Raw genomic sequence first — 27,175 nt, 5'->3', positions numbered from 1 at the left:
TGGGAGCCACCGTGACTGCCCTCCTCCTGCTCTTTTTTTTTTTTTTTTTTTTTTTGAGACAGAGTCTCACTCTGTCTTCCAGGCTGGAGTGCAATGGCATGATCTCAGCTCACTGCAACCTCCGCCTCCCAGGTTCAAGCTATTCTCCCCCTTCAGCCTCCCGAGTAGCTGGGATTATAGGTACCTGCCATCATGCCGGGCCAATTTTTGTATTTTTAGTAGAGATGGGGGTTTCACCACGTTGGCCAGGCTGGTCTCGAACTCCTGACCTCAGGTGATCCACCCGCCTCAGCCTCCCAAAGTGCTGGGATTACAGGCCTGACCCACCGCGCCCGGCTCCTGCTCTTCTTTTTTTTTTTTTTTTTTTTTTTTTTGAGACCGAGTCTCGCTCTGTCGCCCAGGCTGGAGTGCAGTGGCGCAACATCGGCTCACTGCAAGCTCCGCCTCCCGGGTTCACGCCATTCTCCTGCCTCAGCCTCCCGAGTAGCTGGGACTACAGGCGCCCGCCACCACGCCCGGATAATTTTTTGCATTTTTAGTAGCGATGGGGTTTCACCGTGTTAGCCAGGATGGTCTCGATCTTCAGATCTCGTGATCCGCCCGCCTCGGCCTCCCGAAGTGCTGGGATTACAGGCGTGAGCCACCGCGCCCGGCCCCGCCTCCTGCTGCTCTAAATAGAAGAGGCGGGCCTCGAACCGAAGCTCCGGGACGCACGCCAGTCTCCGGTTGCGCCTGCGCGTCGGGCTCCCGTGGGGTCCTACTCGGCCCCCGGGGACAGGCCTAAAGTTCTTTCTTCGGTGCTCGCTCTCGTGCGCGCGCCCGGACGGCGCCTGCGCAGAGGGCGAGGAACCTGGTACCCCGGTGCGGTCCCGGCGCCTGCGCGCTGCGGACTTTGGGGCCTCCCGGCCCGAGAGAGAGGAGCAGGGAAGATGGCGGCTGTGGTGGAGAATGTAGTGAAGCTGTGAGTGGTGGTTTCTTTCTCTCCTAGGGCGGCAGGTTTTGTAAAGGGCCTGGGAGTAGGGGGCTGTGGGGAAAGGGACTAGGCGGAGAGAGGGACATCCCCGGGAAGGCCATGTTGCGACTCCTGGTGGGGAGGGCAATAGGAGACTCCGGAGAAGACGTTGCGCTTCTTTGGAAACTTGTGGAGGCCCTGATGGGGGCACACTGGAGCCCCGACGGGCGGCCTCTCTGCTGGGCTGTGTGGCCTCAGCGTTCCTCTGGGCTGACGGTTTCCAGAGCATGGCGCCCTGCCTGCACGCGAGACTCACCGTCCCGGTCCTCTCCCGAGACGCCTCAGTCCGGAGGAGCGGGGCCGAGGCCCGGGCGGCCCCACGGCTAACCCGCCGCCCATCCCGCCCCGTCCCGTCCGCTGCAGCAACAGGCTCGGGGGCCCCTGTGGGGTGCACTGCGGGGCTGGCTGTTTCAGTTCCAAGCAGCCCCGTGATGTTTGGGAGGATCTTGGGTGGCAGGTACCTAAGACTACAAATATTCTTGGGAAGCATTTGTCGAGGAGCGGATCCAGAAGGGGAGTGGGCCTTGGCGCCTTCCAGTGGCAACCATCAAAAACCTGCAACTGGACCGAAGCCGTTCAGGACAGCTTAGTAGCCTAAAGGGCCATATTTAAGTGGGCATTCTTCCTATGATGCGATACGGTTGTGCTGGTCAGATTTCAAGCAAAGTTAAAGTTAATAGCTGTTGGGGCCATGGACACTGGCCTATGAACTGCTTCCTGTGAGTTAAAGATGCTTTGGGACTGACTTGATTTATTCCTACAGGAGAATCAGAATGAGTTTTAGATTGGGTTAATGCCCGGTGGGCGAATAGAGCTTCTTTTAATGGGTATGTTGGGCTTGGTGCAAGGGTGGGAAAATTGAGTGGTGTCTAACTGTCCAGTCAGGGTTTTTGGATTTTGGCTGGGTGATGAGGTAAAGGTTCGGTAAGTATTCTAAGGGACTCACAGCTTCTCATCTGTCTTTGTCGTGGCCTGAGCCCCTCTCTTCGTAGGGGCCTTTTTAAAGAGTAAGTTGCTTCTCCCTCCTGCCTGAAGCCTTTTCTTTGAGAATGCTTTCCCACTTCCATTAAGCTAAGTGCCTTTCCTCCTCTTGTGGTTTTTTTTTTTTAAGTTGCTTTCTGCTCTATCCTGCTGTCTCTTTCAGCCACCCCTCCTCCCAACACTATTGTCTTTCTGATCTGCCCACTCCAGTTTCCCCAGCTCTCTCTTCAGGCTGACATTTTTCTCAATTTAGAAATGACACTGTTGATCTACCATTTATCCAGTTATCCTTCCTGACTCAGATGTTCTTTCTTTGTTTCCCTGCGTCTTTGTTGACTTCCCTCATCCCATTGTAAGGGGATGTTTTACACAAGTTTCTCCAAAAATAAAAAGAAAGATTCTCATTGTACTGGAGGAGTATCAGACTTGCCTAGGTTTTGAGAGTTAAACGTAGTGAGGCTCTTCGTGTTGGAAGCTTTTCCTCGGGGAAATAGGGTTGCCAGTGCTTTCAAGTTGTGTCATAAGTGAGGGGTTGCCCATTTAAACAGAGCATGACATCTTGTTTCTCTTTGAAAAACTGTAGAGATTGTGAGCATCACCAGCCACTAATTCCTGAATGCCAGTAATGAGAAACCAACTCTCTCCTCCTCATTTCTAGCTGCACAGGGCCTCAGATCGCAATTAATATGTACTCCCGCAGAATTATCCCTTTAAGAAGGGGCTTCCATTCTTCCAGTTCATTTGGAGATAATTTTCTTGCACTTCTCTTGATTATAGTGTACGTAGTCTTCTGACAGCTGATGTTATACATTGAGTATGTTGAGGTCGGACCACTGGCTCATCTTTTCTTTTTTTTTTATTTTTTTAGACAGAGTTTCGCTGTTGTTGGCCCGGGCTTGAATGCAGTGGCACAATCTTGGCTCACTGCAACCTCCGCTTCCTGGGTTCCAGCAGTTCTCCTGCCTCAGCCTCCCGGGTAGCTGAGATTACAGGTGCCCACCACCACACCTGGCTAATTTTTGTATTTTTAGTAGAGATGGAGTTTCATCACGTTAGCCAGGCTGGTCTTGAACTCCTGACCTCAGGTCATCCACCCGCCTCGGCCTCCCAAAGTGCTGGGATTACAGGCATGAGCCACTACGCCCGGCCTTAAGAATTTTCTTATTTGTAAGTTTCTGTCCCTGCCAAATGTGATGTCAGAAATGAAAGTCTTGGCTGGGTGCAGTGGCTCACGTCTATAATCCCAACACTTTGGGAGGCTGAGGCGGGCTGATCGCTTGAGGTCAGGAGTTCGAGACCATCCTGGCCCACATGGTGAAACCCCATCTCTACTAAAACTATAAAAATTAGCCAGGTGGGGTGGCGCACACCTGTAGTCCCAGCTACTCGGGAGGCTGAGGCACAAGAATCGCCTGAACCCAGGAGGCGGAGGTTGCAGTGAGCTGATGTCACACCACTGCCCTCCGGCCTGAGTGACACTTTAAGACTCTGTCTTAAAAAAAAGAAAGAGGCTACTGGGCGCGGTGGCTCTGTAATCCCAGCACTTTGGGAGGCCGAGGCGGGCGGATCACAAGGTCAGGAGATTGAGACCATCCTGGCCAGCATGGTGAAACCCCACTCTACTAAAAATACAAAAATTAGCTGGGCGTGGTGGCATGTGCCTGTAATCCCAGCTATTCGGGATACTGAGGGAGGGGAATCGCTTGAACCCAGGAGGTGGAGGTTGCAGTAAGCTGAGATTGCGCCACTGCACTCCAACCTGGGTGACAGAGCAAGACTCCATCTCAAAAAAAAAAAAAAATGAAGCTGGGCCGGTGGCTTATGCCTGCAATCCCAGAACTTTGGAAGGCCGAGGTGGGCAGATCATGAGGTCAGGAGTTTGAGACCAGCTTGGCCAACATGGTGAAACCCTGTCTCTACTAAGAATACAAAAATTAACTGGGCATGGTGGCGCACGCCACTCGGGAGCCTGAGGCGAGAGAATCGTTGGAACCCAGGAGGCAGAAGCTGCAGTGAGCCGAGATTGCGCCACTGCACTCCAGCCTGGGCGGCAAAGCAAGACTCTTGTCTCGAAAAGATATATATATATATATAAAGAGAGAGAGAGAACAGTGTTAATGTTAACTTGACATTTCTTGGTACTGGAGCCTTAAGTTTTTGTTGTTGTTGTTGTTTTGTTTTGTTTTAAGAGACAGAGCCTCCCTCTGTCCCCCAGGCTGAAGTGCAGTGGTATAACCTTGGTTTACTGCACCCTCAACTTTCTAGGCTCAAATGATTCCCCTACCTCATCCACCCCAGGGACTATGTGGGACCACAGGCCTGCACCACCAAACCTAGCTGATGGTTTATTTATTTTTAACGTTTTGTAGAGATGGGATCTCACTATGTTGCCCAAGCTAGTCTCTAAGTCTTGGTCTCAAGAGATCCACTGGCCTTGGCCTCCCAAAGTGATGGGATTATAAGCATGAGCCACTGTGCCCAGCCTCCCTTAAGTTCTTAAGAGCTCACTCTCATCCTGTCCTGTTCTCTCTTCATCAGATTCTCCCCTCACAAACACTTCCGCGTTTCATTCCCAGCCCTTGTACCCCCAAGACTGTTTGCTTTACCTTTTGAAATCCCACGTAGCTCACAAGAGCCCTGACAGAACATCTCTCATTCATTCCTCCCAATACTGTTTCCAGCCTCCTTGCTCTGACTTTGCAGCCCTCGCCAGCCTGGCCCTGCCTTCCATTTGACTTCCAGTGTCAGTATCAATTCCCATCAGCAGAAACAAAGGAGCTGCGGCACTCAGCCTTGTTTATCCAGTTTTATTCTGTGTGGTGAAGATGTGGCTGCCTCCTAAAGGCGAGCTCGCAGAGGCGAGGCTGCTTTCTCCATTCTGCTCTCCAACGTGAGATTCGTGCCTACCTCAGATTACAGTCATTACAGCTCATTGAATCATACCAGGCCGTATTTGTGGCGTTGCCATCTCTGTGTGTGCTATATGTCTTTTTTACTTGCTGGGCACATGGTAAGTTATGCAGTGGTCTATTGTGGCTGCTCGCTGAAGGCCCCCATCACATTCCACATCAGGATTTTTTGGTGTAGCCCGAGTTACGGACAGAAACCACAGAGACTTAATCTGTTTGCCGTTTCATCCCCAGGCTGTTTCTTGTAAAATCCTGATATGTCAAAGCTCATTTGGTCCAACCTCCTCAATCTATAGAAGAATAGCCAAGGTCCACCTGGGTTGACTAAATGTCCATGTTCATGTGGTGACTTGCAGGCCAGCCAGGTCTTTTTACTCTCAAGTCAGGTCTGACTGTATCTCAGACATCTTCGTGAGTATTGGGGATACTATGAGAAAGAAATCAGTTCTGCCTTTGGTTTAAGATTGATTGACACCGGGTACTGTGACACATGCCTCTATTCCCGGATACTTGGGAGGCTAAGGCAGGAGGATCACTTGAGCCAGGAGTTTGTGTCTAGCTTGGGCAACATAGTGAGACCTTGTCTCTTAAAAAAAAAAAAAAAAGATTGATTGAATATAAATATGAACTGATAGAGTTTGTTTAACCTCCGTTACCAAAGTCCTGGTTAAACCCTGCAAGATGAGAACAAGATAGGTTCTACGTACATGCTTCTTAGAACCTGGCACTGTGCAGTTTTCCAGTTTTCCACTTAAAGGTTTACCCTTGATTCAGATTTCAAATTGAGTCTTTTGAGACCAAGGAGATTTTTTCTTATATAATTTTATTTTGTAAGAATAGAGAAGCACCCTAAGATGGGCCTTAGAGCAAACAAGTTTCTTATCAGTGATGGCGCTCAATAAAAACTTCAAGGAACTTCAGGTACTTGTAGATATCTTCCATAAATGTAAAATTAATTAGTTGATTAAAAACCTAGTTCAAAATTCAAAAGATATAAAAAGGCATATGGAAGGAAGTGGCCTAGTCACCCACTTTTTGTCCCTGCTGACCTGCAGTTTCTTTTCCATTTTGTTACATAAATGATAGCTTTCTTTGACACTTCTCAGCAGTGTACCTTGCTTTGCTTTTTGTCCCTAGTTAACTTGAAATTCTTTTGTTTTTTTTTTTTTTGAGACAGAGTCTCGCTCTGTCGCCCAGGCTGGAGTGCAGTGGCCAGATCTCGGCTCACTGCAAGCTCCCCCTCCCGGATTCACGCCATTCTCCTGCCTCAGCCTCCCGAGTAGCTGGGACTACAGGCGCCCGCCACCTCGCCCGGCTAGTTTTTTGTATTTTTTTAGTAGAGACGGGGTTTCACCGTGTTAGCCAGGATGGTCTCGATCTCCTGACCTCGTGATCCACCCGTCTCGGCCTCCCAAAGTGCTGGGATTACAGGCTTGAGCCATCGCGCCTGGCCAACTTGAAATTCTTTAATATCAGTATGTGAAGAGCTTCCTTCTTATGGCTAAATAGAATTTCATTGTATGGATTTACTAGTTTGCTGAATACATTTTAATAAGTCCCCTAGACCTTGAACTCTTTCCCTCTGGAGCAGACCCTGGGGCAAGGATGTGGGAGCATGTAGTTTATTTGGGAGGTGATTCTAGGAAGGAGGAAATAAGGAGGAACTTAGGGGGGACTATTGTTTGCTTCTCAGCGTCATAAGGGTTGAGAAATAACATCTTTTTTTTTTTTTTTTTTTGAGACGGAGTCTCGCTCTGTAGCCCAGGCTGGAGTGCAGTGGCCGGATCTCAGCTCACTGCAGGCTCCGCCTCCCGGGTTCACGCCATTCTCCGGCCTCAGCCTCCCGAGTAGCTGGGACTACAGGCGCCCGCCATCTCGCCCGGCTATTTTTTGTATTTCTTAGTAGAGACGGGGTTTCACTGTGTTCGCCAGGATGGTCTCGATCTCCTGACCTCGTGATCCGCCCATCTCGGCCTCCCAAAGTGCTGGGATTACAGGCTTGAGCCACCGCGCCCGGCCGAGAAATAACATCTTAACTAGCACAGGGCTGGGCTTGTGAGACACATGGAGTGAACATTAGTTCCTTACCCTCTTTGGGGGTTAGACTTAAGTCTGATTAGACATGATGAAATCATGTGTTCCTGATAGTAATTTATTCGTAAAGTAATTCCTAATGGTGGCCTAGAAAAGGGGCTTGGTGTCCCGTGAGGCAGAAGTGGAGGCAAATAGAATGGAAGAGACAGCCTCCCAGTCCCTTGAGCCTTCTAGAGAAGCAGATGACAGGGGAGAGGAATAGCTCAGTACCCTATGTTCCCCACTCCAACACACACGCCTGGTTTCTATCTTCTCTGCAGCCTTGGGGAGCAGTACTACAAAGATGCCATGGAGCAGTGCCACAATTACAATGCTCGCCTCTGTGCTGAGCGCAGCGTGCGCCTGCCTTTCTTGGACTCACAGACCGGAGTAGCCCAGAGCAATTGTTACATCTGGATGGAAAAGCGACACCGGGGTCCAGGTGAGGGTCCAGACTTGGGAGAAGGGGACTCAGGAGCATAAGGAGGAAGAAGCCTCCTCATCTTAGGTGATGAGACAGTTGATAGGGTTTTCCCTACTGCCTTCCACCTATGGATGAATATGGTCTTCCTGTGGTTAGAAACGCAGGGAGGATGAAGCAGATAGGTTGATACCAGCATCTTTGTTTTCTACCCTGCTGAGGCCATTGTGTGTCTGGAGAACTATGTATTAGCCAAGGCCCCTAAGTTTATATATCTATTTTTCTTTTCCACAGACTGTTCCATCTAACCCCCTAGGCCCTCACTGTCAGAATTCCTCCCTTGCTCTAGAACTCAAAAGGAGGGGACTACGTAATTAGAAAGTGTTTGGTATTATTTTCTAATACTGGGTTAGGGCCTGACTTCTATCTTTCTTCCTGCCGTAGGATTGGCCTCTGGACAGCTGTACTCCTACCCTGCCCGGCGCTGGCGGAAAAAGCGGCGAGCCCATCCCCCTGAGGATCCACGACTTTCCTTCCCATCTATTAAGCCAGGTAAGGCACATACTTCCTGCGCAGAGGCGTGGCCTGCTGCATGGTGAAAGCCTGCTAATCACTACGATACACCAGGCCCAGTACTAGATCCCAAATATACTCGAATGAATATGATGTGATTCTTTCCTTTAAAGAGCTTAGTCGGCCGGGCGCGGTGGCTCAAGCCTGTAATCCCAGCACTTTGGGAGACCGAGACGGGCGGATCACGAGGTCAGGAGATTGAGACCATCCTGGCTAACACAGTGAAACCCCGTCTCTACTAAAAAATACAAAAAAAAAAACTTAGCCGGGCGAGGTGGCAGGCGCCTGTAGTCCCAGCTACTCGGGAGGCTGAGGCAGGAGAATGGCGTGAACCCGGGAGGCGGAGCTTGCAGTGAGCTGAGATCCGGCCACTGCACTCCAGCCTGGGTGACAGAGCGAGACTCCGTCTCAAAAAAAAAAAAGAGCTTAGTCTAGAAGGGGAGACAGGTAAACAGATAAGTTATGGTGCCAAGTGAACTAGGGTGTCTTAATTCCTGGGCATCCGGAGAACAAAAGACAGTGACAGACCTTTGGTAAGCCCTAGCATTATGTGGACTCAGAGCAGTCTGCTTTCAGCCATTCTGAGCTTTGCTTCATCCTGATCTTGCTTGCAGACACAGACCAAACCCTGAAGAAGGAGGGGCTGATCTCTCAGGATGGCAGTAGTTTAGAGGCTCTGTTGCGCACTGACCCCCTGGAGAAGCGAGGCGCCCCGGATCCCCGAGTAGATGATGACAGCCTGGGCGAGTTTCCTGTGACCAACAGTCGAGCGCGAAAGGTACAAGATTATCCCTGTGGCTAAGGGAGCTTTGATGGAAATCAGCCTCCTCTTCACTGGGGCCATGCAGTTTCTAGAACTGAAACAGAAGCTGGGGTCCAGGAAGCAGGCCCCTGCAGTTCTGTTCTTACTTCAATCCCTGGTTATTGTCAGGTACTGACTGGCTTCTCTTTTGCTTCTAAGTATAGACTCTCACTCATTCATCCACTTTTATCACAGAACGTTATTATTATACACATATATAATTTTCTTTTTTTTTTTTTTTTTTTTGAGACGGAGTCTGGCTCTGTCGCCCAGGCTGGAGTGCTGTGGCCGGATCTCAGCTCACTGCAAGCTCCGCCTCCCGGGTTTACGCCGTTCTCCTGCCTCAGCCTCCGGAGTAGCTGGGACTACAGGAGCCCACCACCTCGCCCGGCTAGTTTTTTGTATTTTTTAGTAGAGACAGGGTTTCACCGTGTTAGCCAGGATGGTCTCGATCTCCCGACCTCATGATCCGCCCGTCTCGGCCTCCCAAAGTGCTGGGATTACAAGCTTGAGCCACCGCGCCCGGCCCACATATATAATTTTCATTTAAAAAATTAAAAGAGGCCAGGTGCAGTGGCTCATGCCTATAATCCCAGCACTTTGGGAGGCCAAGGCAGGAGAATTGCTTGAGCCCAAGAGCTCGAGACCAGCCTGGGCAACAAAGTGAGACCCCATATCTACAAAAAGTAATAATAAAAAAAATTACCTGGGCATAGTGGCATGTGCCTGTTGTCCCAGCTACTAGGGAAGCTGAGGTGGGAGAATCGCCTGAGCCTGGGAGTTGGAGGCTTCAGTAAGCCGGGATCATGCCACTGCACTCCAGCCTGGGCAACAACAAAAAATTAAAACCAGAAGGTACAAGAATAGTGCAAAGAGGCCGGGCGCGGTGGCTCAAGCCTGTAATCCCAGCACTTTGGGAGGCCGAGACGGGCGGATCACGAGGTCAGGAGATCGAGACCATCCTGGCTAATACGGTGAAACCCCGTCTCTACTAAAAAATACAAAAAACTAGCCGGGCGAGGTGGCGGGCGCCTGTAGTCCCAGCTACTCGGGAGGCTGAGGCAGGAGAATGGCGTAAACCTGGGAGGCGGAGCTTGCAGTGAGCTGAGATCCGGCCACTGCAGTCCAGCCTGGGCGACAGAGCAAGACTCCATCTCAAAAAAAAAAAAAAAAAAAAGAATAGTGCAAAGAAATACCGTATACTCTTTACCTAGATTTATCAGTTTCACATTTTGCCACATTTGCCTTATCTGTCTTTGCTAAACCGTTCGAGAGGAAGATGCATATATCAAAAACTTTTCAGTCTAGGCAACATAGCAGGACCTTGTCTCTACTAAAAATAAAAATAAAAAATTAGCTGGGCATGGTGGCACACGCCTGCAGTCCCAGCTACTCAGGAGGCTGAGGTGGGAGGATTGCTTGAGCCCAGGAGATTGAGGCTGTAGCTCTGCTCATGCCACTGCACTCCAGCCTGAGTAACAGAGGGAGACTCTGTCTGGGGAGGGAGGGAAACAAACTTTTATCCCTAAATACTTTACTCTTTTATCACAAAAGTTTGTGTCACAAAGTTTTTTGGTCCCCGAGGTTGCACAGTGAAACACACTTGGTCTCTGCCAACAGAGAAGATAAGACTATATATAAAAATAAGAGCTATAAATATGCCAGCATTGGGCTAAGTGCTTTCTCATGCCCTTTCTCCTTTAGTCTGTACAACCTTATGGGGGAGGTTCTGTGTTCCCCATTTCACAGACAAGCTGAAACAAAGCAGTTTAAAAACTTACCATGGCCGGGCGCGGTGGCTCAAGCCTGTAATCCCAGCTCTTTGGGAGGCCGAGACGGGTGGATCACGAGGTCAGAAGATCGAGACCATCCTGGCTAACATGGTGAAACCCCGTCTCTACTAAAAATACAAAAAACTAGCCGGGCGAGGTGGCAGGCGCCTGTAGTCCCAGCTACTCGGGAGGCTGAGGCAGGAGAATGGTGTAAACCCAGGAGGTGGAGCTTGCAGTGAGCTGAGATCGAGCCACTGCACCCCACCCTGGGTGACAGAGCGAGACTCCGTCTCAAAAAAAAAAAAAAAAAAAAAAACTTACCATGGGCTGGGCACGGTGGCTTACGCCTGTAATCCCTTTGGGAGGCCAAGGCAGGCGGATCATGAGGTCAGGAGATGAAGACCATCCTGGCTAACATGGTGAAACCCCGTCTCTACTAAAGATACAAAAAAATTAGCCAGGCGTGGTGGTGGGCACCTGCAGTCCCAGCTACTCAGGCATGAACCCAGGAGGTAGTGCTTGCAGTGAGCTGAGATCGCACCACTGCACTCCAGCCTGGGCGACAGAATGAGACTCCGTCTCAAAAAAAAACTTCCCATGGCCGGCCACGGTGGCTCACACCTGTAATCCCAGCACTTTGAGAGGCCGAAGTAGGTGGATCACCTGAGGTTGGGAATTCAAAACCAGCCTGACCAACATGGAGAAACCCTGTTTCTACTAAAAATATAGTATTAACCGGGAATGCTGGCGCATGCCTGTAATCCCAGCTACTTGGGAGGCTGAGGCAGGAGGATCACTTGAACGCAGGAGACGGAGGGTGCGGTAAGCCAGTATTGCGCCATTGTACTCCAGCCTGGGCAACAAGAGTGAAACTCCGTCTCAAAAAAAAAAAAACTTCCCATAAAGTCACACAAATAAGCAACAACATTTTCATTTAAACTAGGAGGCGAGTGTCAGGACAGAACCACCAAAAATGTGCTCCCAGGGTAGCCAATCAGAGGCAGGAGAGGCAAATGGCTGCTTGTGGCATCGGGGCAACCTTTTGGAAGCATGCTATTTAATTTGGCCATGTGGCATGGTAGGGAAAGCATTTCAGGCTAAGGAAATAATGTGAAGCACAGGGGAAAGAAATCCCAAAGTATGGAAGGGAGCAGGAACAGGATTGTAGGGTGCTTGAAAGGCGTTGGTGAGAAATGAGGCTCATTCACCTGTGGGTGGGACCAGGTCACAGAGGAGGTTCTGGGTGGCCTTGGCCAATCTCATCATAGGGGAGCTTTTGGATGCACATATTTCTACCCATGCTAACCCTGCTGTCCACTCAGCGGATCCTAGAACCAGATGACTTCCTGGATGACCTCGATGATGAAGACTATGAAGAAGATACTCCCAAGCGTCGGGGAAAGGGGAAATCCAAGGTGAGGGGCCAGCATGCTACCTGCATCTTGGGACAGGGTGGCCTAGGGAATTCCTTGTTTTATTTCAAGTGAGATTAGCAGCCACTTCCCAAAGAGTCTAACTCCTCAGGCCCAGCTACCACAATAAGGGTGTCTCTTTGCTCTTCTTGGCAGGGTAAGGGTGTGGGCAGTGCCCGTAAGAAGCTGGATGCTTCCATCCTGGAGGACCGGGATAAACCGTATGCCTGTGACAGTGAGTGCCTCACAAGTGGGTGGGTAGACCTTGCCTTGGACCCAGCTCCTGCTCAGGCTATGAGAGGAGGGAGGGTTATGTTTTTGCCCAGAGTATTAAAACAAACCTGGGTTCTTGTCCTGCCTGCTGACTGCTTCCGTCTGAGACCCCTGGGAGGCCTGGGGCCCTGCTATATGACGGGTGGGACCTGCATGCTCTGGGAAAGATTTCTGCCATCTTCTGGGGTGGGGTTGCTTGTGGGGGCCACAGCAGGCAGGGTTGGCCTCTCAACAGACGGCCTGCAGGTCTCCTGGCCTCAGTTAAGCCAGGGCCCCAGGGGTCTGACACTGAGTTTTTCAACATCTGTTCTCTTTTTCTTTCTCTCTGCCTTGCCCCGCTTCTGTCCCTCCACCCTGGGAGCACCATCGCCGCTGGGGTTTCTCTCTCGTTTGCTCCGCTTTCCTGCTGATGCTGCTCCTGTCTCAAGTGTATCAAGGCCTTCTTCTCATGACTTTTCTTTCTGTCTTTCAGATAGTTTCAAACAAAAGCATACCTCGAAAGCGCCCCAGAGAGGTAGCTCTCTCAACTTTTCAGACTTGTGGTTTTCCTGTCCCTTTTTCCCTCTTCCCTTGTTCCTCCTGCCTTTCTCATTTCCTGGGATGCTAGCTTTAAAATCTCTGGAATGGCATGGGGGTAGGAGCAGTGGAACTTCTGCTGTGCTGTACTCCTCAAAGTCCTGGAGGCTGCCTTTACCACTGCTTGTCTCCCACAAACCTACTCCTAGAGCTGCTCAGCCCAGTGCATGGGGTGGCTTCAGAAGCATTATCAGGAGCCCATTACAATCAGACCCTTCCGCTCCCTCCCCAGATCAGGCACCTGGTGGTCAGCTCATGTTCCCCACTGCCCCACCACCTCCTGCCATCCTCTCTCCCCATTCCTTTCCTGCTGGCCCCCTTGCCCTTCTTGGTATTACCTGTCAAGATGACAAAATGCCTCGTGGGGATCTGCTTTCCTTGCTGATTGGCAGGCCTGGGCAGGGCAATTATGTGGGAGTGTGTTTGAATTTCTCTGGGGACAACTGCCCAACTGGCTTCATTGATAGGATATCCCCAAGAAACCCACCCCTGCTTGTTTACGCACATTCAGAGGAGATGGGCTCCGTGGTCTGTGTGGGGTAGCATGAGCCTCCCACGTTTACTGATGGGTAAAAACGTTTGGAGTTTTATCCGCTTTTCCCCCTTCCTGCCACACCAAAGACTTATAGGAATATCCTTCCCTTTCCTGACCTGGAGCGTCCCAGACTGTTACTATATCCCAGAGCAACTAACTAGTGATGGGGCGAGGGCTAAGCCCCCAAAAGTCAACATGGAAGAGCAGTGGTGGCCATGGGGTTGGAGTTTAGGAGGTAAAAGAGTCCCAGAGGCTAGAGAGCCCCAGGGCTTGATGCTCGTGGCTGAGGGAAAGGGGCCATCACTCAAGGCCTGTCCCACAGTAGAGCTGCTAGGGGAAGGGATGGTTGCCCTCTGCCTCAGGTGGAGCCCCCACAGTTTGCAGGGGTGGGGACATGTTACTCTTGTATCCTAACACCTTTCTCTGCAATCTTCTCCCCACTCAGTTTGTGGAAAACGTTACAAGAACCGACCAGGCCTCAGTTACCACTATGCCCACTCCCACTTGGCTGAGGAGGAGGGCGAGGACAAGGAAGACTCCCAGCCACCCACTCCTGTTTCCCAGAGGTCTGAGGAGCAGAAATGTAAGCTGAGGTGTCAGAAGTGGTGGGCAAGCAGAAGTTGGCCTGGTTATGAAAACCACTCCTTGCATGGGTGTTGAGTGCCTCAGGGACCCCATGGGCGTCATCAAAAGTCTTTCTCTCTGCAGCCAAAAAGGGTCCTGATGGATTGGCCTTGCCCAACAACTACTGTGACTTCTGCCTGGGGGACTCAAAGATTAACAAGAAGACGGGACAACCCGAGGAGCTGGTGTCCTGTTCTGACTGTGGCCGCTCAGGTACTGCCTCCCGTGAAGGCTGCTGCTGTGCCCAGTCCCCAAGGGGCTCTTGGCTTGCTGGCCTCTAGTGCTGTCATAACCAGCCCACCTCACTTTACCTAACCAAGAGAAGATGTAGCCACAAGCAGGAGCTCTTCTCTTCCCCCTGCATTTCCAACTGTCTGTCTCACTCACTTCCCCCACTACAGGGCATCCATCTTGCCTCCAGTTTACCCCCGTGATGATGGCGGCAGTGAAGACGTACCGCTGGCAGTGCATCGAGTGCAAATGTTGCAACATCTGCGGCACCTCTGAGAATGACGTGTGTATCCCCGCCCCCTCCTCAGCATGGCTCCTTCTGGGCTTTTACTGCTGTTTGCACAGTTCCCTCTAAAGTGAGCTTTCTCTTTTTAAAAAGGGAGCAAGATCCCTCCTACATGCCACATGCCCCTCCCTAGCATCTCAGTCAGAACTCTGATTTGTTGCCAGATAATATATACATTGAGTGCTGATTTTATGTCAGACACTGTTCTAGGCACTAAAGATACTAAAGACAAACAAGGTCCCTGCCTCATGAGATTTACATTCTTACAGGAACAACAATAAGCAAGGATGTGAGATTTTTGTATAATGTGCCATGAAAAAAATGAAACCAGTAATGTGGCAGAGAATAATTGCATAAGTGATTTATTTTGATGGTGAGGTATGGCTCTTCTGGGAGGGGGATGCTGGTGTTGAAATTTTGGTGATACCAAGGAGCCAGTCAAGAAGATTTGGAGGTAGAGCAGTCCTAGGAAAGGAGCAGCCAGTGCCAAGGCCTTATAGTGGACAAGCCAAATGATAGGGCATGGGAGAGGATGGCGGGGGATGAGATGAGAGAGGCAAGCACTGCCAGATCTGTGGGGCCTTGGATTTTATTCTAGGTACAATAGGACACTGTCAAAGGGTTTTAATCAGGGAAGTGACATGGTTATTTATGTATGTATTTATTTATTTATTTTATTTATTTATTTTTTTGAGACGGAGTCTTGCTGTGTCGCCCAGGCTGGAGTACAGTGGCACGATCTTGGCTCACTGCAACCTCTGCCTTCCGGGTTCAAGCGATTCTCCTGCCTCAGCCTCCCAAGTAGCTGGGATTACAGACATGTGCCACCACATCTGACTAATTTTGTATTTTTAGTAGAGATGGGGTTTCTTCATGTTGGCCAGGCTGGTATTGAACTCCTGACGTCCGGTGATCCGCCTGCCTCAGCCTCCCAAAGTGCTGGGATTATAGGTGTGAACCACCACGCCCGGCTGTTTATTTATTCTTTATGTATTTATTTATTTATTTTGAGACAGAGTCTCTCTGTCACCCAGGCTGGAGTGCAGCGATGCAATCTTAGCTCACTACCACTTCTCCCTTTAGGCTCAAGCAATCCAATCCTTCCACCTCAGCCTCCCAGGTAGCTGGGACCACAGATGCACACCACCATGCCTGGCTTCTTTTTTTTATATTTTTGATAGAGACAGGGTCTTGCCATATTGCTGAGCTGGTCTCAAACTCCTGAGCTCAAGCAATCCTCCCACCTTGGCCTCTCAAAGTGCTGGGATTACAGGCAGGAACCCACCATGTTTGGTATTGTCTTATATTTTATTTTATTTTTTATTTATTTATTTCAAGATGGAGTTTTACTGTTGTCACCCAGGCTGGAATGCAGTGACACAATCTCGGCTCACTGCAACCTCTGCCTCCAGGTTCAAGCAATTCTCCTGTCTCAGCCTCTCAAGTAGCTGGGATTACAGGCGCCTGCCACCACGCCTGGCTAATTTTTAGTAGAGACCGGGTTTCACCATGTTGGCCAAGCTTGTCTCGAACTCCTGACCTCAGGTGATCTACCTGCCTCAGCCTCCCAAAATGGTGGTATTACAGGCGTGAGCCACCGCGCTTGGCCCTTGTCTTATATTTTTAAAAGAAGACTTTGGCTGCTGTGTGGAGGGTAGACTGTAGGGACAAGGATGGAGGCTTATGCATATAATCCTAACACTTGAGAGGCTGAAGCGGGAGGATCACTTGAGCCCAGGAATTCAGAACCAGCCTGAGCAACATAGGGAGACCCTGTCTCCACAAAAAAAATTAAAACTTAGTCAGGTGTGGTGGCACACATGTTAACCCCAGCTGCTTGGCAGGCTGAGGTGGGAGGATCACTTGAACCCAGGAGTTTGAGGCTGCAGTGAGCCACGATCACACCACCACACTCCAGCCTGGGCAACAAAGCGAGACCTTGTTTCAAAAAGAAATAGTCACTGGGCACGGCATCTCACACCTGTAATCCAAGCACTTTGGGAGGCTGAGGTGGGAGAATTGCTTGAGCCTGGGAATTGAGGACCAGCCTGGGCAACATAAGGAGACCTTGTCTCTCCAGAAAAATTCAAAAATTAGCTGGTGTGGTTGTGTGTGCCTATAGTCCCAGCTACTTGAGGCTGAGGTAGGAGGATCACTTGGCCCAGGAGGTCAAGGCTGCAGTGAGCTGTGATTGCACCACTGCACTCCAGCCTGAGTGACAGCAATACCCTGTCTCAAAAAAATATACCTATAGAGCTTGGGCTTTAGGAAAAAAAAAAAAAAACTGGAGGCGATTTGATCGATTAGGAGCTCTGAAAGGACTCAAGTGAGAGATGACAGTGACTGGATCTGCGGTAGAGAGGGACAGCGTGGTTCCTACATAAGATTCCTGCATCTGTTCTTACCTGCTACCTACCCCTCTTGGAAATAGCCATGTCACAGAAGCCTTCCCACTTCCTGTAGTGGCCTGAGGCACATCAGTCATTCAATCCCCATCCTCTTCCCTCTTGCCTACTTCAGGACCAGCTGCTCTTCTGTGATGACTGCGATCGTGGCTACCACATGTACTGTCTCACCCCGTCCATGTCTGAGCCCCCTGAAGGTAAGTTGCCCAGATCTTTTACTCAGAACAATTATTTTATTAGTTACTTGGAAAATACTGAGTTCTGTGTTCTTTATGTTATCACTTACATATTCTTCCAACTTAGGGAGTAAAGCCCCTTGCCTTGGCTCAGTTTAGAATGCCTTCCTAACATTTCAACTTAAAGGGTTTAGTGTTTGCACATTATCAGCTACATTTACAACAGAAAATCCACAGCCCAGAAGAAAGCAGATGCTGAGCCGAGATCAGTCACCCAGAAGGAATGATTGATTTTCTTCCAACCAGTCATGGAAACTCAAGTGGTAGATTATCTGATGTGAAGCTTCTACAGTCAACTCTTGAAATTTGATGGATTTGAGCATTTATTTCCTATCCCTTCCCCTTCTGAATTGGGAAGGGACTTGACTTTGGAGCCTGAATTCTCCCATAACTTAGAGTAATAATGGTCCAAGTTTATGGAAGCTATTCACTGAAACCAGTGGTGGCACCAAGAATTGGTTGCATCTCCACAAGTCCCCTTCCAGCTGGATTTCTGTGCATAAACTCCTCCTGTACAGAAATTCAGGAGCTTACTCAGAACACAAATGCCCAGGAGCTGTTACTGTGCACAAAGGATGTGGGCCAGCATTACAGGCAAGAGAAAGTGTTTCATTGTGTGATGTAAGCTGACTTGTAACATATTGGTCAAACTGCTGTCACCCCTCTAGAGAATGAGGCCACTGACAAAGTCTGAGAGTCCTTTAACAGCTGCAGGGGAGTACTCAGCTTCTGTCAGGCCCAGTTTATGAATCTGCTTTGGGGAGAAGTCGCGTGTTTATGTTTTGTTTTTAACCATCATACAGACTATCTATATTACAAAATGGCTTTCCTATTAAAGTTCCGTGGGACATTGAGGTGGTGGAGAGCTGCGGGCCCGAGCGTCCTCACTGGAGTGTTAAGGCAGCTGAGGAGCAACCCCTGGAAGTATCAGATGTTCTAGGTTCTAAGTCAGGGTCAACAAGCTACAAGCTACAACCTATGGGCCACATCCAGCCACAGCCAGCTTAAACAGCTTGCAAGCTATTTCTTTTTTTTTCTTTTCTTTCTTTTTAATTTTTATTTTTTGAGACAGTGTGTTGCTCTGTTGCCCATGTTGGAGTGGAGTGGCATGACCTCAGCTCACTGAAACCTCCGCTCCCCTGGGCTCAGGTAATCTGGTAATCCTCCCACCTCAGCCTCCTGAGTAGCTGGGACTACAGGCATGCCATCACACCCGGCTAATTTTTGTATTTTTAGTAGAGACAGTGTTTTGCCATGGTGCCCAGGCTGGTCTCGAACTCCTGGGCTCAAGTGATCTGCCCGCCTCAGCCTCCGAAAGTGCTGGGATTACAGGTGTGAACCACTGCGCCTAGCCTGAAAAAAAAAATCCCCTTAAAATGTAAAAACTGGGCCAGGCGCGGTGGCTCAAGCCTGTAATCCCAGCACTTTGGGAGGCCGAGACAGGCGGATCACGAGGTCAGGAGATCGAGACCATCCTGGCTAACACGGTGAAACCCTGTCTCTACCAAAAAAATACAAAAAACTAGCCAGGCGAGGTGGCGGGCGCCTGTAGTCCCAGCTACTCGGGAGGCTGAGGCAGGAGAATGGTGTAAACCTGGGAGGCGGCGCTTGCAGTAAACTGAGATCCGGCCACTGCACTCCAGCCCGGGCGACAGAGCGAGACTCTGTCTCAAAAAAAAAAAAAAAAAAAATTTAAAAACTGGCTGGGTGCTGTGGCTCACCTCTGTAATCCCAGCACTTTGGGATCTGTTGAGCCCAGGAGTTCAAGACCAGCCTGGGCAGGATGGCAAAACCCTGTCTTTACTAAAAATACAGAAATTAGCTGGGCGTGGTGCTGTGCACTTGTAATCTCAGCTACTAGAGAGGCTGAGGCAGGAGAATTGCTTGAACCTGGGAGGCAGAGGTTGGAGTAAGCTGAGATCATGCTACTGCACTCCAGCCTGAGCAACAGAGCGGAAACTCTTGTTTTGACAAAAAATAATAAAGGGGGGGCCGGGCGTGGTGGCTCAAGCCTGTAATCCCAGCACTTTGGGAGGCCGAGACGGGCGGATCACGAGGTCAGGAGATCGAGACCATCCTGGCTAACACAGTGAAACCCCGTCTCTACTAAAAATACAAAAAATGAGCCGGGCGTGGTGGCGGCGCCTGTAGTCCCAGCTACTCGGGAGGCTGAGGCAGGAGAATGGCATAAACCCGGGAGGCGGAGCTTTCAGTGAGCCGAGATCGCGCCACTGCACTCCAGCCTGGGCGACAGAGCGAGACTCCGCCTCAAAAAAAAAAAAAATAATAATAAAGGGAGTTTAAAAAAAAAGAAAAAAAGATGTGCATGAGACTATATGTGGCTCACAAACGCTAAAATATGTAACACTCTGGCTCTTTACAGAAAAGTTTGCCAACCTTATTGACCTTTGGGTTAGAAAGGACTTACATTTTTGAGTCACATGTTTCTGAAGAGCTGATAAAAGCTGTGGATCCTTTCCCCTAGAATAATGTCCACATGCACATATGTATAATTTTGCTTATCGTTTCAAGGCATTAAGGACTAATTTTATTCAAAAAAATTAGAAGAATTCAGCCATAGTAAATATTAATAAACAAGGAATGAACCAATTGTTTTTCTTAAGGGACAATTATTTTGTGTTTTTTCATGAAACTACACAAGTCTTAAAACTGAGGTAGCGGCCGGGCGCGGTGGCTCAAGCCTGTAATCCCAGCGCTTTGGGAGGCCGAGACAGGCGGATCACGAGGTCAGGAGATCGAGACCATCCTGGCTAACACGGTGAAACCCTGTCTTTACCAAAAAAATACAAAAAATTAGCCAGGAGAAGTGGCGGGCGCCTGTAGTCCCAGCTACTCAGGAGGCTGAGGCAGGAGAATGGCGTAAACCCGGGAGGCGGAGCTTGCAGTGAGCTGAGATCTGGCCACTGCACTCCAGCCTGGGCGACAGAGCAGGACTCCGTCTCAGAAAAAAACTGAGGTAGCTTGACAAACTTCTGTCTTCCCAGGCCCTCTTCATACTCCCAGAGCTTCTGATTTAATAGGGCCAAGAGGGCCTGGGCACTGGTATTCTGAAGTCCTCTAGATGATGATTTCTTTCATCTCCATTGAGGAGGATATTTCACAATATTTGAAGACTTAGAGGTTTATCCCAGCTCAGGAAACCATGGAACTTTCCTGCCGCAGAGCATCCCTCATCCTACCTGTAGCTGATCCTGCTATAGAGATGGGGTGTCAAGAGCAGAGGAATTGCAAGCAGATAGGGATTGTGTGGGACCCATCCTGACCCCATGTTGCTTCTCTGCAGGAAGTTGGAGCTGCCATCTATGTCTGGACCTGTTGAAGGAGAAAGCTTCCATCTACCAGAACCAGAACTCCTCTTGATGTGGCCACCCCCCTGCTCCCCGACATATCTAAGGCTGTTTCTCTTCTCCACTTCATATTTCATACCCATCTTTCCCTTATTCCTCCTCTCCTTCACAAGTCCAGAGAACCTTGGGGTGGTTGTGCCAGCCTGCCTTTGGCAGCTGCAAGCTGAGGTGGCAGCTCTGACCACCTCTGGCCCCAGGCCCTCAGGGAGAAAGGAGCAACACACTGCCCCTAGGCGTACGTGTGGCCCAGTTTCTCTCTGCTCTCCATTAAGTGCATTCACTCTGCTTGCCTTGGGCCCAGGCCCTGGTGATCACAGGGTTCAAACAGTGTCCTCCTAGAAAGAGTGGGAGAGCAGCTCACTTCTCTCTGTTCTTCCTCCACTCTGGTCTCCAGAGTTTTCCCATCCCCCAGAGGCAAGCCAGGCCAGGGAGCTGGGAGCAAGCAAGCTGAGGCCACGTCCACAAGGAGCTTTCCATGCCCCTGTGCCGCATAGCCTCACCTCTTTCCTCCAGAGTGGCTCTCTGCGGCCCTCTGTTCCTGCTACAGAGGGTTCTTTGCTGGAGTCAGGATGTTCTCAGTCACCCTCCTGGCTCTGCCCTGTCCCACTCCACCCTACCCCAGGGGGAACAGCAGCTTCACCTTGTTACTCCCAGTGCTCTCTTGGCTCACTCTTATGGGCGGTCTCCAGTGACTGAAGCATTCCCTACCCTTGGAATTTCTCATCTTCTGCCTCCCTTCTTATTCCTTTTGGCTTTGTGGGGAGAGGGGAAGGATCAGGGGGCCAGGCCAGCAGCTCGGGGGCTACAGGGAGATGGATAATGTGCCTGTTTTTTAACACGACAAAAAAGCCTACCTCCAAAATCCCCTTTTTGTTCTTCCTGGACCTGGGCATTCAGCCTCCTGCTCTTAACTGAATTGGGAGCCTCTGCCACCTGCCCCGTGTATGCTGGCTCTCAGCTCATGGGGAAGCCACATAGACATCCCTTTCTTCCCTTGCACGCTCGCTAGCAGCTGATAAGGTCTTCACACCCTGATTCCTCAAGTTTTCTGCTTAGTGGCACTGACATTAAGTAGTGGGGAGACAGTCCATGCCAGGACACCCTGGAGTAGCCTTCCCCGTTGGCCGCGGGCAGGCCCTAACTCACTGTCGCTTTGGAGTTGAGGTGTCTTTTTTTTCTTTCTTTAGTTCCTGTATTCTAAACATTAGTAAAAATAAATGTTTTTACACAGAGCCCTCTGCTGGATGGTTTATCTCCTGCCTCTCCATTAAGAAGGCCATTTCATGTTAAGATTTCCATGATGGTGTTTTTTTTTAAAAAAAAAAAGTTTTGAAATACAGCTTTTTTCCCCCAAATTAAAATTTTTTTGTGGAACCCCAATATGTAAAGCAAATATAAAATTGGTTATTTTGTTAGTCTTAAGTTATTACATAAATTCAAGTTTATAACAATTATTTGTTATAAAGAACAATGAAGCTGTTTTGATCAATACAAAATTTGGGTTAAAATCAACTTTAACATCCATTTTTGTGTTTCAGTTGGTTTGGAGAAAATTCTGTTAGTCTTGGATACATAGATGGAAGTGGTGACAGGTTTGTAACAGTTGACCTTGCAATCTCAGACATTTAAAACAGGACCAGAAGTTTATATAATCAATAAGCAAACTAATGGCATCACCATGGGACACACAGAAGTTCTTGCAGGAGCAGGGTCTGTGTGGCTTCAGTTGCCTGCAGTGCTCCCAGGCCAGAGCAAGTGCCCGAGGGCCTGAACTGCCCGCAGTGCAGCCCTGCAGCCTTTCCCAGGGCACGTTGATGTGCACAAAGTAAGTTTCCCTGAAGACAAAGTGAACATGTTGACAGCTTACATGGCAGCATATATGTCCTGAGTGTGTGTTTTAGAAGTCCAACTACTGTTTTTATGTTTTTAAAGGAAATATTTGAATCAAGCAGTTACGGGCCCCCTGAAGTATCCTTTTTTCTAGAACATTCTGAAAGTCATCCTTGCCTATGGAAAGCCTAGGCCTACCTGCACTGTTATGTTCAGTAAATAAGCAGGGTGCTCTGGGCTGGGGATTGTGTGAGGAGCAGAGCGCAGCCCGTCCTCATGCTTTTCCACTGAAGTAGGCCAGGCGGAGAGGGAGTAAAGCAATGAATGCTCTTTGGCGGCTGAGTAGTCCAAGAGCCAGAAAAGAAATGTTCAAATTAAGAAGGCTATAGCAGGCCAAAATGAGGAAATTTGGGGTTTGCGGGAGGTGGGATTTGAGATGGGTCTTGGAGAGTTGGACTGTGTCGGCCGATAGGATGGGGTTGCGGACGGAAGCCTGTGAGGAAGGCAGAGGATGCGGAGCTGTGAGCGCAGGGAGTAGCGAGGCTGGAGAGCAGCTGGGCTGCGGATCAAGACGTCTGCGTTTAATTAGGGACTGAAGGTTAGCAGGGAAGGGAACGATACCAGATCTTGAATTTAAGAACTTGAATCTTGTAAAGTACCAAATCTAATAAAAATTAGTCCTTAGTCGTCCTAAATCAGAACTGGCCCAGGCATACAGTGTTTCTGTGGCCGACAGACGAGCCAGCGCTGTCCATGGTAACCAGCTTTTGTGTGGCTTAAAGCTTGCATCCATTTTCTCCTTTCATCGTTTTCCGAAAACAACTCCGTGAGGGCCGTTAGCCCTGCTTGGTAGACGAAGAAGCCGAGGCGGCCTAGGGTCACGGCCAGGGAGCCTTTGGGACGCCAAGTCAGCTCGGTGGTCCTCATGCCGCCTACAAGGCTCGTCGGGCCCTCGAGGTCCGCGGCTACTGGAGGCGCCCGGGGATGTCCTGCAGGTTCCTGGCTCCGCCTCCCGCCCCTCCTCGCTAGAAGCTCCGCCCCCAGGGGGCTCGACGAACCGCCACTTCCGCGGCGTCCATTGAAACTTGGCCGGGGGAGGGACGGGGCGCCACTGAGGGCCAATCTGCTTGGGCCGGGGCGGGGCTGCAGCGGGTGGGTGCAGAAGGGCCGCACCGCGGACTTCGGAGCCGGGAGAGAGCCCGGCGCGGGCGGCGCGCACGGGGCCCTGCTGTGCGCGCGCCCGCCCGCCGCCCGCGCAGCCCCTCGGCCCGCTGTGCCCTCGGGGTCGTGGCGCCCATCCCTCCCCTGTTCTGCTGTCGCCGCCCGGACAGGGGCTCGGGAGCCGGGCTAGGGGCAGGGGCTGGAGCCGCGGGACCAGCGCCTGAGGTGGGTGCGGAGCGGGAGGCCGGGCGGGCGGGCGCCTGGGGCCACCCCGCCGACAGACTCCGGGTCGTGGGGGAGTGACCGGCCAGGGCGCGGAGCCCGGCTGCCGGCCTGCCTGGGTTCAGGCGATAGTCCCGGCGCCCTGGGACCCTCCCAGGCGACCACCCTCCCAGCGGGGACACCCCGCCCCTCCGCTGCCTGCAGCCTCCTCAGGCCTCCCGCCCTTTGTCGCTCGTGCACCTGCGCCCTCGGCCCTGCCCTCTCGCTCCCCTCAGGGCGGACCCTCGCCCAGCCTCCCTTTCAGGACCCGGCACCAAATTAGCCTCGCTCCTTCAGACCCCCTCTGTCCCCTTTGTCGTCTGTACACCTGTCACCTCAACTCTGTGTGCATCCACCCACCTCCCCGCCCCCAGCGGCGTCATCTGAATACAGCCCAGGCCGCCTCCCACTCCCTGCCGGGGGCTCCTCCCCTGCTGCCCCGTAGCCCACACCTGCCCCCTCGGCCCCAGCCCCAGGCCCTCCCCCATCCGTGCGCCTTTGTTATCTCTGCAGCTGTCCCCTCCACTCTTCATCCTTCTCCCCCAGTGAGGCCAGACCCCAGCCCAGACTTCCCTGTCCTTCTGACCGGAGAGACCCCCCTCCCCAGCTCTGCCCTGGCATCCTGGGGACGGGGCCAGCTGGCTTCCACTCGGCCTAGCCACTTTCTGCCTCTTCCGGCGGGTCCAGTCTCCCCTGGTGCCTGCGCACGTCCTCATCTAATCTCTTTTCCCTCCTGCGCTCCTCTCCTAGCCCTCCCGGCCTCAGCTTACTCTACCCGCTCATTCTTTCCTTCCCGCACAGGTGCCCCGGAGAGGCCATGGAGCTGAGCAGCAAGAAGAAGCTTCACGCCCTGTCCCTGGCCGAGAAGATCCAGGTGCTGGAACTCCTGGATGAGTCCAAGATGTCCCAGTCGGAGGTGGCCCGGCGCTTCCAGGTTTCCCAGCCCCAGATCTCGCGCATCTGCAAGAATAAGGAGAAGCTACTGGCGGACTGGTGCAGCGGCACAGCCAACCGAGAGCGCAAGCGCAAGCGGGAGTCCAAGTACAGCGGGATCGACGAGGCTCTGCTCTGCTGGTACCACATTGCCCGGGCCAAGGCCTGGGACGTGACGGGGCCCATGCTGCTCCACAAAGCCAAGGAGCTGGCCGATATCATGGGCCAGGACTTCGTGCCCAGCATCGGCTGGCTGGTCCGCTGGAAACGCCGAAACAACGTCGGCTTTGGGGCCCGCCATGTTCTTGCTCCTTCATTCCCCTCTGAGCCACCTCCCCCAGGCCTCACATCCCAGGCTCAGCTGCCTCTTTCCCTAAAAGACTTCTCTCCAGAGGACGTGTTTGGCTGTGCTGAATTGCCCTTACTGTATCGGGCAGTGCCCGGCAACTTGGGTGCATGTGATCAAGTACAAGTGCTGCTGTGTGCCAACAGCAGGGGCACCGAGAAGCGGCAGATATTGCTGGGGGGGCTCCAGGCTGCCCCGAGATGCTTCTTTGGGGTCCGCAGTGAGGCTTTGCCTGCCTCCTATCACCCTGACCTGGGCGTCCCCTGGTTAGAGTGGTTGGCACAGTTTGACCGGGACATGGGACAGCAGGGCCGACAGGTGGCTTTGCTGCTGGCTGCCCGAGTGGTGGAGGGACTGGCAGGCCTGCCTGGGCTCTACTACGTGAAGCTCTTGCCTCTGGCCGCCTCTAGCACCACGCCTCCCCTGCCCAGCTCAGTGGTCCGGGCCTTTAAGGCCCATTACCGACACCGGCTGTTGAGCAAACTGGCTGCCATCCAAAGCGACAGGGATGGCACCTCGCTGGCTGAGGCCGCGGCGGGCATCACCGTGCTGGACGCCTTGCACGTGGCGTCTGCCGCCTGGGCCAAGGTGCCGCCTCAGCTCATTTTCAGCAGCTTCGTTCAGGAAGGGCTGGCTCCTGGCAAAACGCCCCCGTCCTCGCACAAAGCCTCTGAGATGCCACCAGTTCCCGGCGGGCTGAGCCTAGAGGAGTTTTCCCGCTTTGTGGACCTGGAGGGTGAGGAGCCAGGGCCTGGAGTGTGTAAAGAGGAGACAGGCACCGAAGACGAGGAGAGGGACAGAGAGGGTGCCTTTGAGCCCCCGCCCACGAAAGCTGATGCCCTCCAGGCCCTGGGCACCTTGAGGAGGTGGTTTGAGTGCAACAGCACTTCTCCTGAGCTGTTTGAAAAATTCTACGACTGTGAGGAGGAGGTGGAGCGGCTTTGCTGCCTATGAAGGCACCTTTGCTGCTTGCCAGAGCCCCTCCTCTCCTGTTTCCCATGGAAACGGCCTCTTCAGAAGGCAGATCCGGGCTGTCTCTTTCCTGTGGAAATAGAACTGTCATAAAGGTGTAGAAGGGAGAGAAGTTGGGACACCAAGTCTGAGCTTGGAATGGCAGTCGTCCAAGCCCCAGGAAGAGAGCTCTAAAGATGGGGCTTCAAGGGTAGGAATCCAGGCTACTTAGTTTCCTTGCTTGAAAGTTATAGAGCCTTGGCCGGGCGCGGTGGCTCAAGCCTGTAATCCCAGCACTTTGGGAGGCCGAGACGGGCGGATCACGAGGTCAGGAGATCGAGACCATCCTGGCTAACACGGTGAAACCCCGTCTCTACTAAAAATACAAAAAAACTAGCCGGGTGAGGTGGCGGGCGCCTGTAGTCCCAGCTACTCGGGAGGCTGAGGCAGGAGAATGGCATAAACCTGGGAGACAGAGCTTGCAGTGAGCTGAGATCCGGCCACTGTACTCCAGCCTGGGTGACAGAGCGAGACTCCGTCTCAAAAAAAAAAAAAAAAAAAAAGAAAGTTATAGAGCCTTAGAAAGGGAGTTAGTCTAGAGGCGGGCGCTTAGAAAGCTGGAGTGTGGGCTTTTTGGACAGACTTCTTCCTTGAACTCTGTTAAAAACAGTTCTGCTTCTGGAAATAAAGTTTTTAATCAGATAAGAGGCCAGGGTGTTATTTTCGTGGGAGAAGGGTAAAAATTTTCCATTCAGATTTAGAAAATTAATTGCTGATGGTCACTGCGGTGCAGCTGTCTGTCCATGAGCAGTAGGGATCCTCCTCTTCCGGATATTCAACAGCAAGGACTCTCAGGGCACGGGCACTGCTTGTGGGCTACCCTCCTGAGAAGGAAGCTCCAGGACAGACAGATCCCAGCTACTGCCCCAGAGAAGCTGCAGCTCCAACAGTTCCAATAGCTCTCAGATTGTGTGGGGTTGGGCAGGCTACGGACATGTCAGGGAAACAGAAAGGAGCTGGAATTGGAATGGAATAGTCATTCATTCTTTTTTTTTTCATTTGCTCAATTCACAATATCACTTCAGCAAGGCATCCTATGTGAACAAGTTGCAAAGATGGTGTCTCTGCTGGGCAGAACCTTGCAGCCCATGACAGTGGAGTGTGATTAAGGCTGTAATAACGGCTGTTCAGAGTGCCTGGCCCC

General features: G+C 51.4%; 2 protein-coding genes across 3 annotated transcripts; both read left to right on the top strand.

The window, feature by feature from the left end:
- The first annotated feature begins 803 nt into the window (after positions 1–803).
- Positions 804–21,722, top strand: DPF2 (double PHD fingers 2). Of its 2 annotated transcripts, XM_025356384.1 has the most exons (12): positions 804–961; positions 7,257–7,417; positions 7,841–7,948; positions 8,584–8,747; positions 11,866–11,958; positions 12,112–12,190; positions 12,701–12,742; positions 13,785–13,922; positions 14,048–14,176; positions 14,365–14,477; positions 17,001–17,082; positions 20,426–21,722. In XM_025356384.1, exons 1-12 carry the CDS (start codon positions 930–932, stop codon positions 20,500–20,502), a joined length of 1,218 nt encoding a protein of 405 aa, XP_025212169.1. In that variant the 5' UTR covers positions 804–929; the 3' UTR covers positions 20,503–21,722. The 2 variants fall into 2 exon arrangements, with proteins under 2 accessions (XP_025212169.1, XP_025212170.1); XM_025356385.1 differs by lacking the exon at positions 12,701–12,742 and having other exon boundaries at positions 20,426–21,721.
- Positions 21,723–23,518: 1,796 nt separating this feature from the next.
- On the top strand, positions 23,519–26,676 carry TIGD3 (tigger transposable element derived 3). Its single transcript, XM_025357762.1, has 3 exons — positions 23,519–23,705; positions 24,543–26,228; positions 26,549–26,676. The coding sequence occupies exon 2, from the start codon at positions 24,559–24,561 to the stop codon at positions 25,972–25,974; it is 1,416 nt and encodes a 471-aa protein (XP_025213547.1). The 5' UTR covers positions 23,519–23,705; positions 24,543–24,558; the 3' UTR covers positions 25,975–26,228; positions 26,549–26,676.
- The last annotated feature ends 499 nt before the right edge of the window (positions 26,677–27,175 follow it).

This window comes from Theropithecus gelada, chromosome 14, assembly GCF_003255815.1.
Source record: "Theropithecus gelada isolate Dixy chromosome 14, Tgel_1.0, whole genome shotgun sequence".
NCBI classification, from domain to species: domain Eukaryota; kingdom Metazoa; phylum Chordata; class Mammalia; order Primates; family Cercopithecidae; genus Theropithecus; species Theropithecus gelada.
The sequence above is the reverse complement of the archived record's forward strand: the minus strand, read 5'-3'. Positions and strand labels throughout refer to the sequence as shown.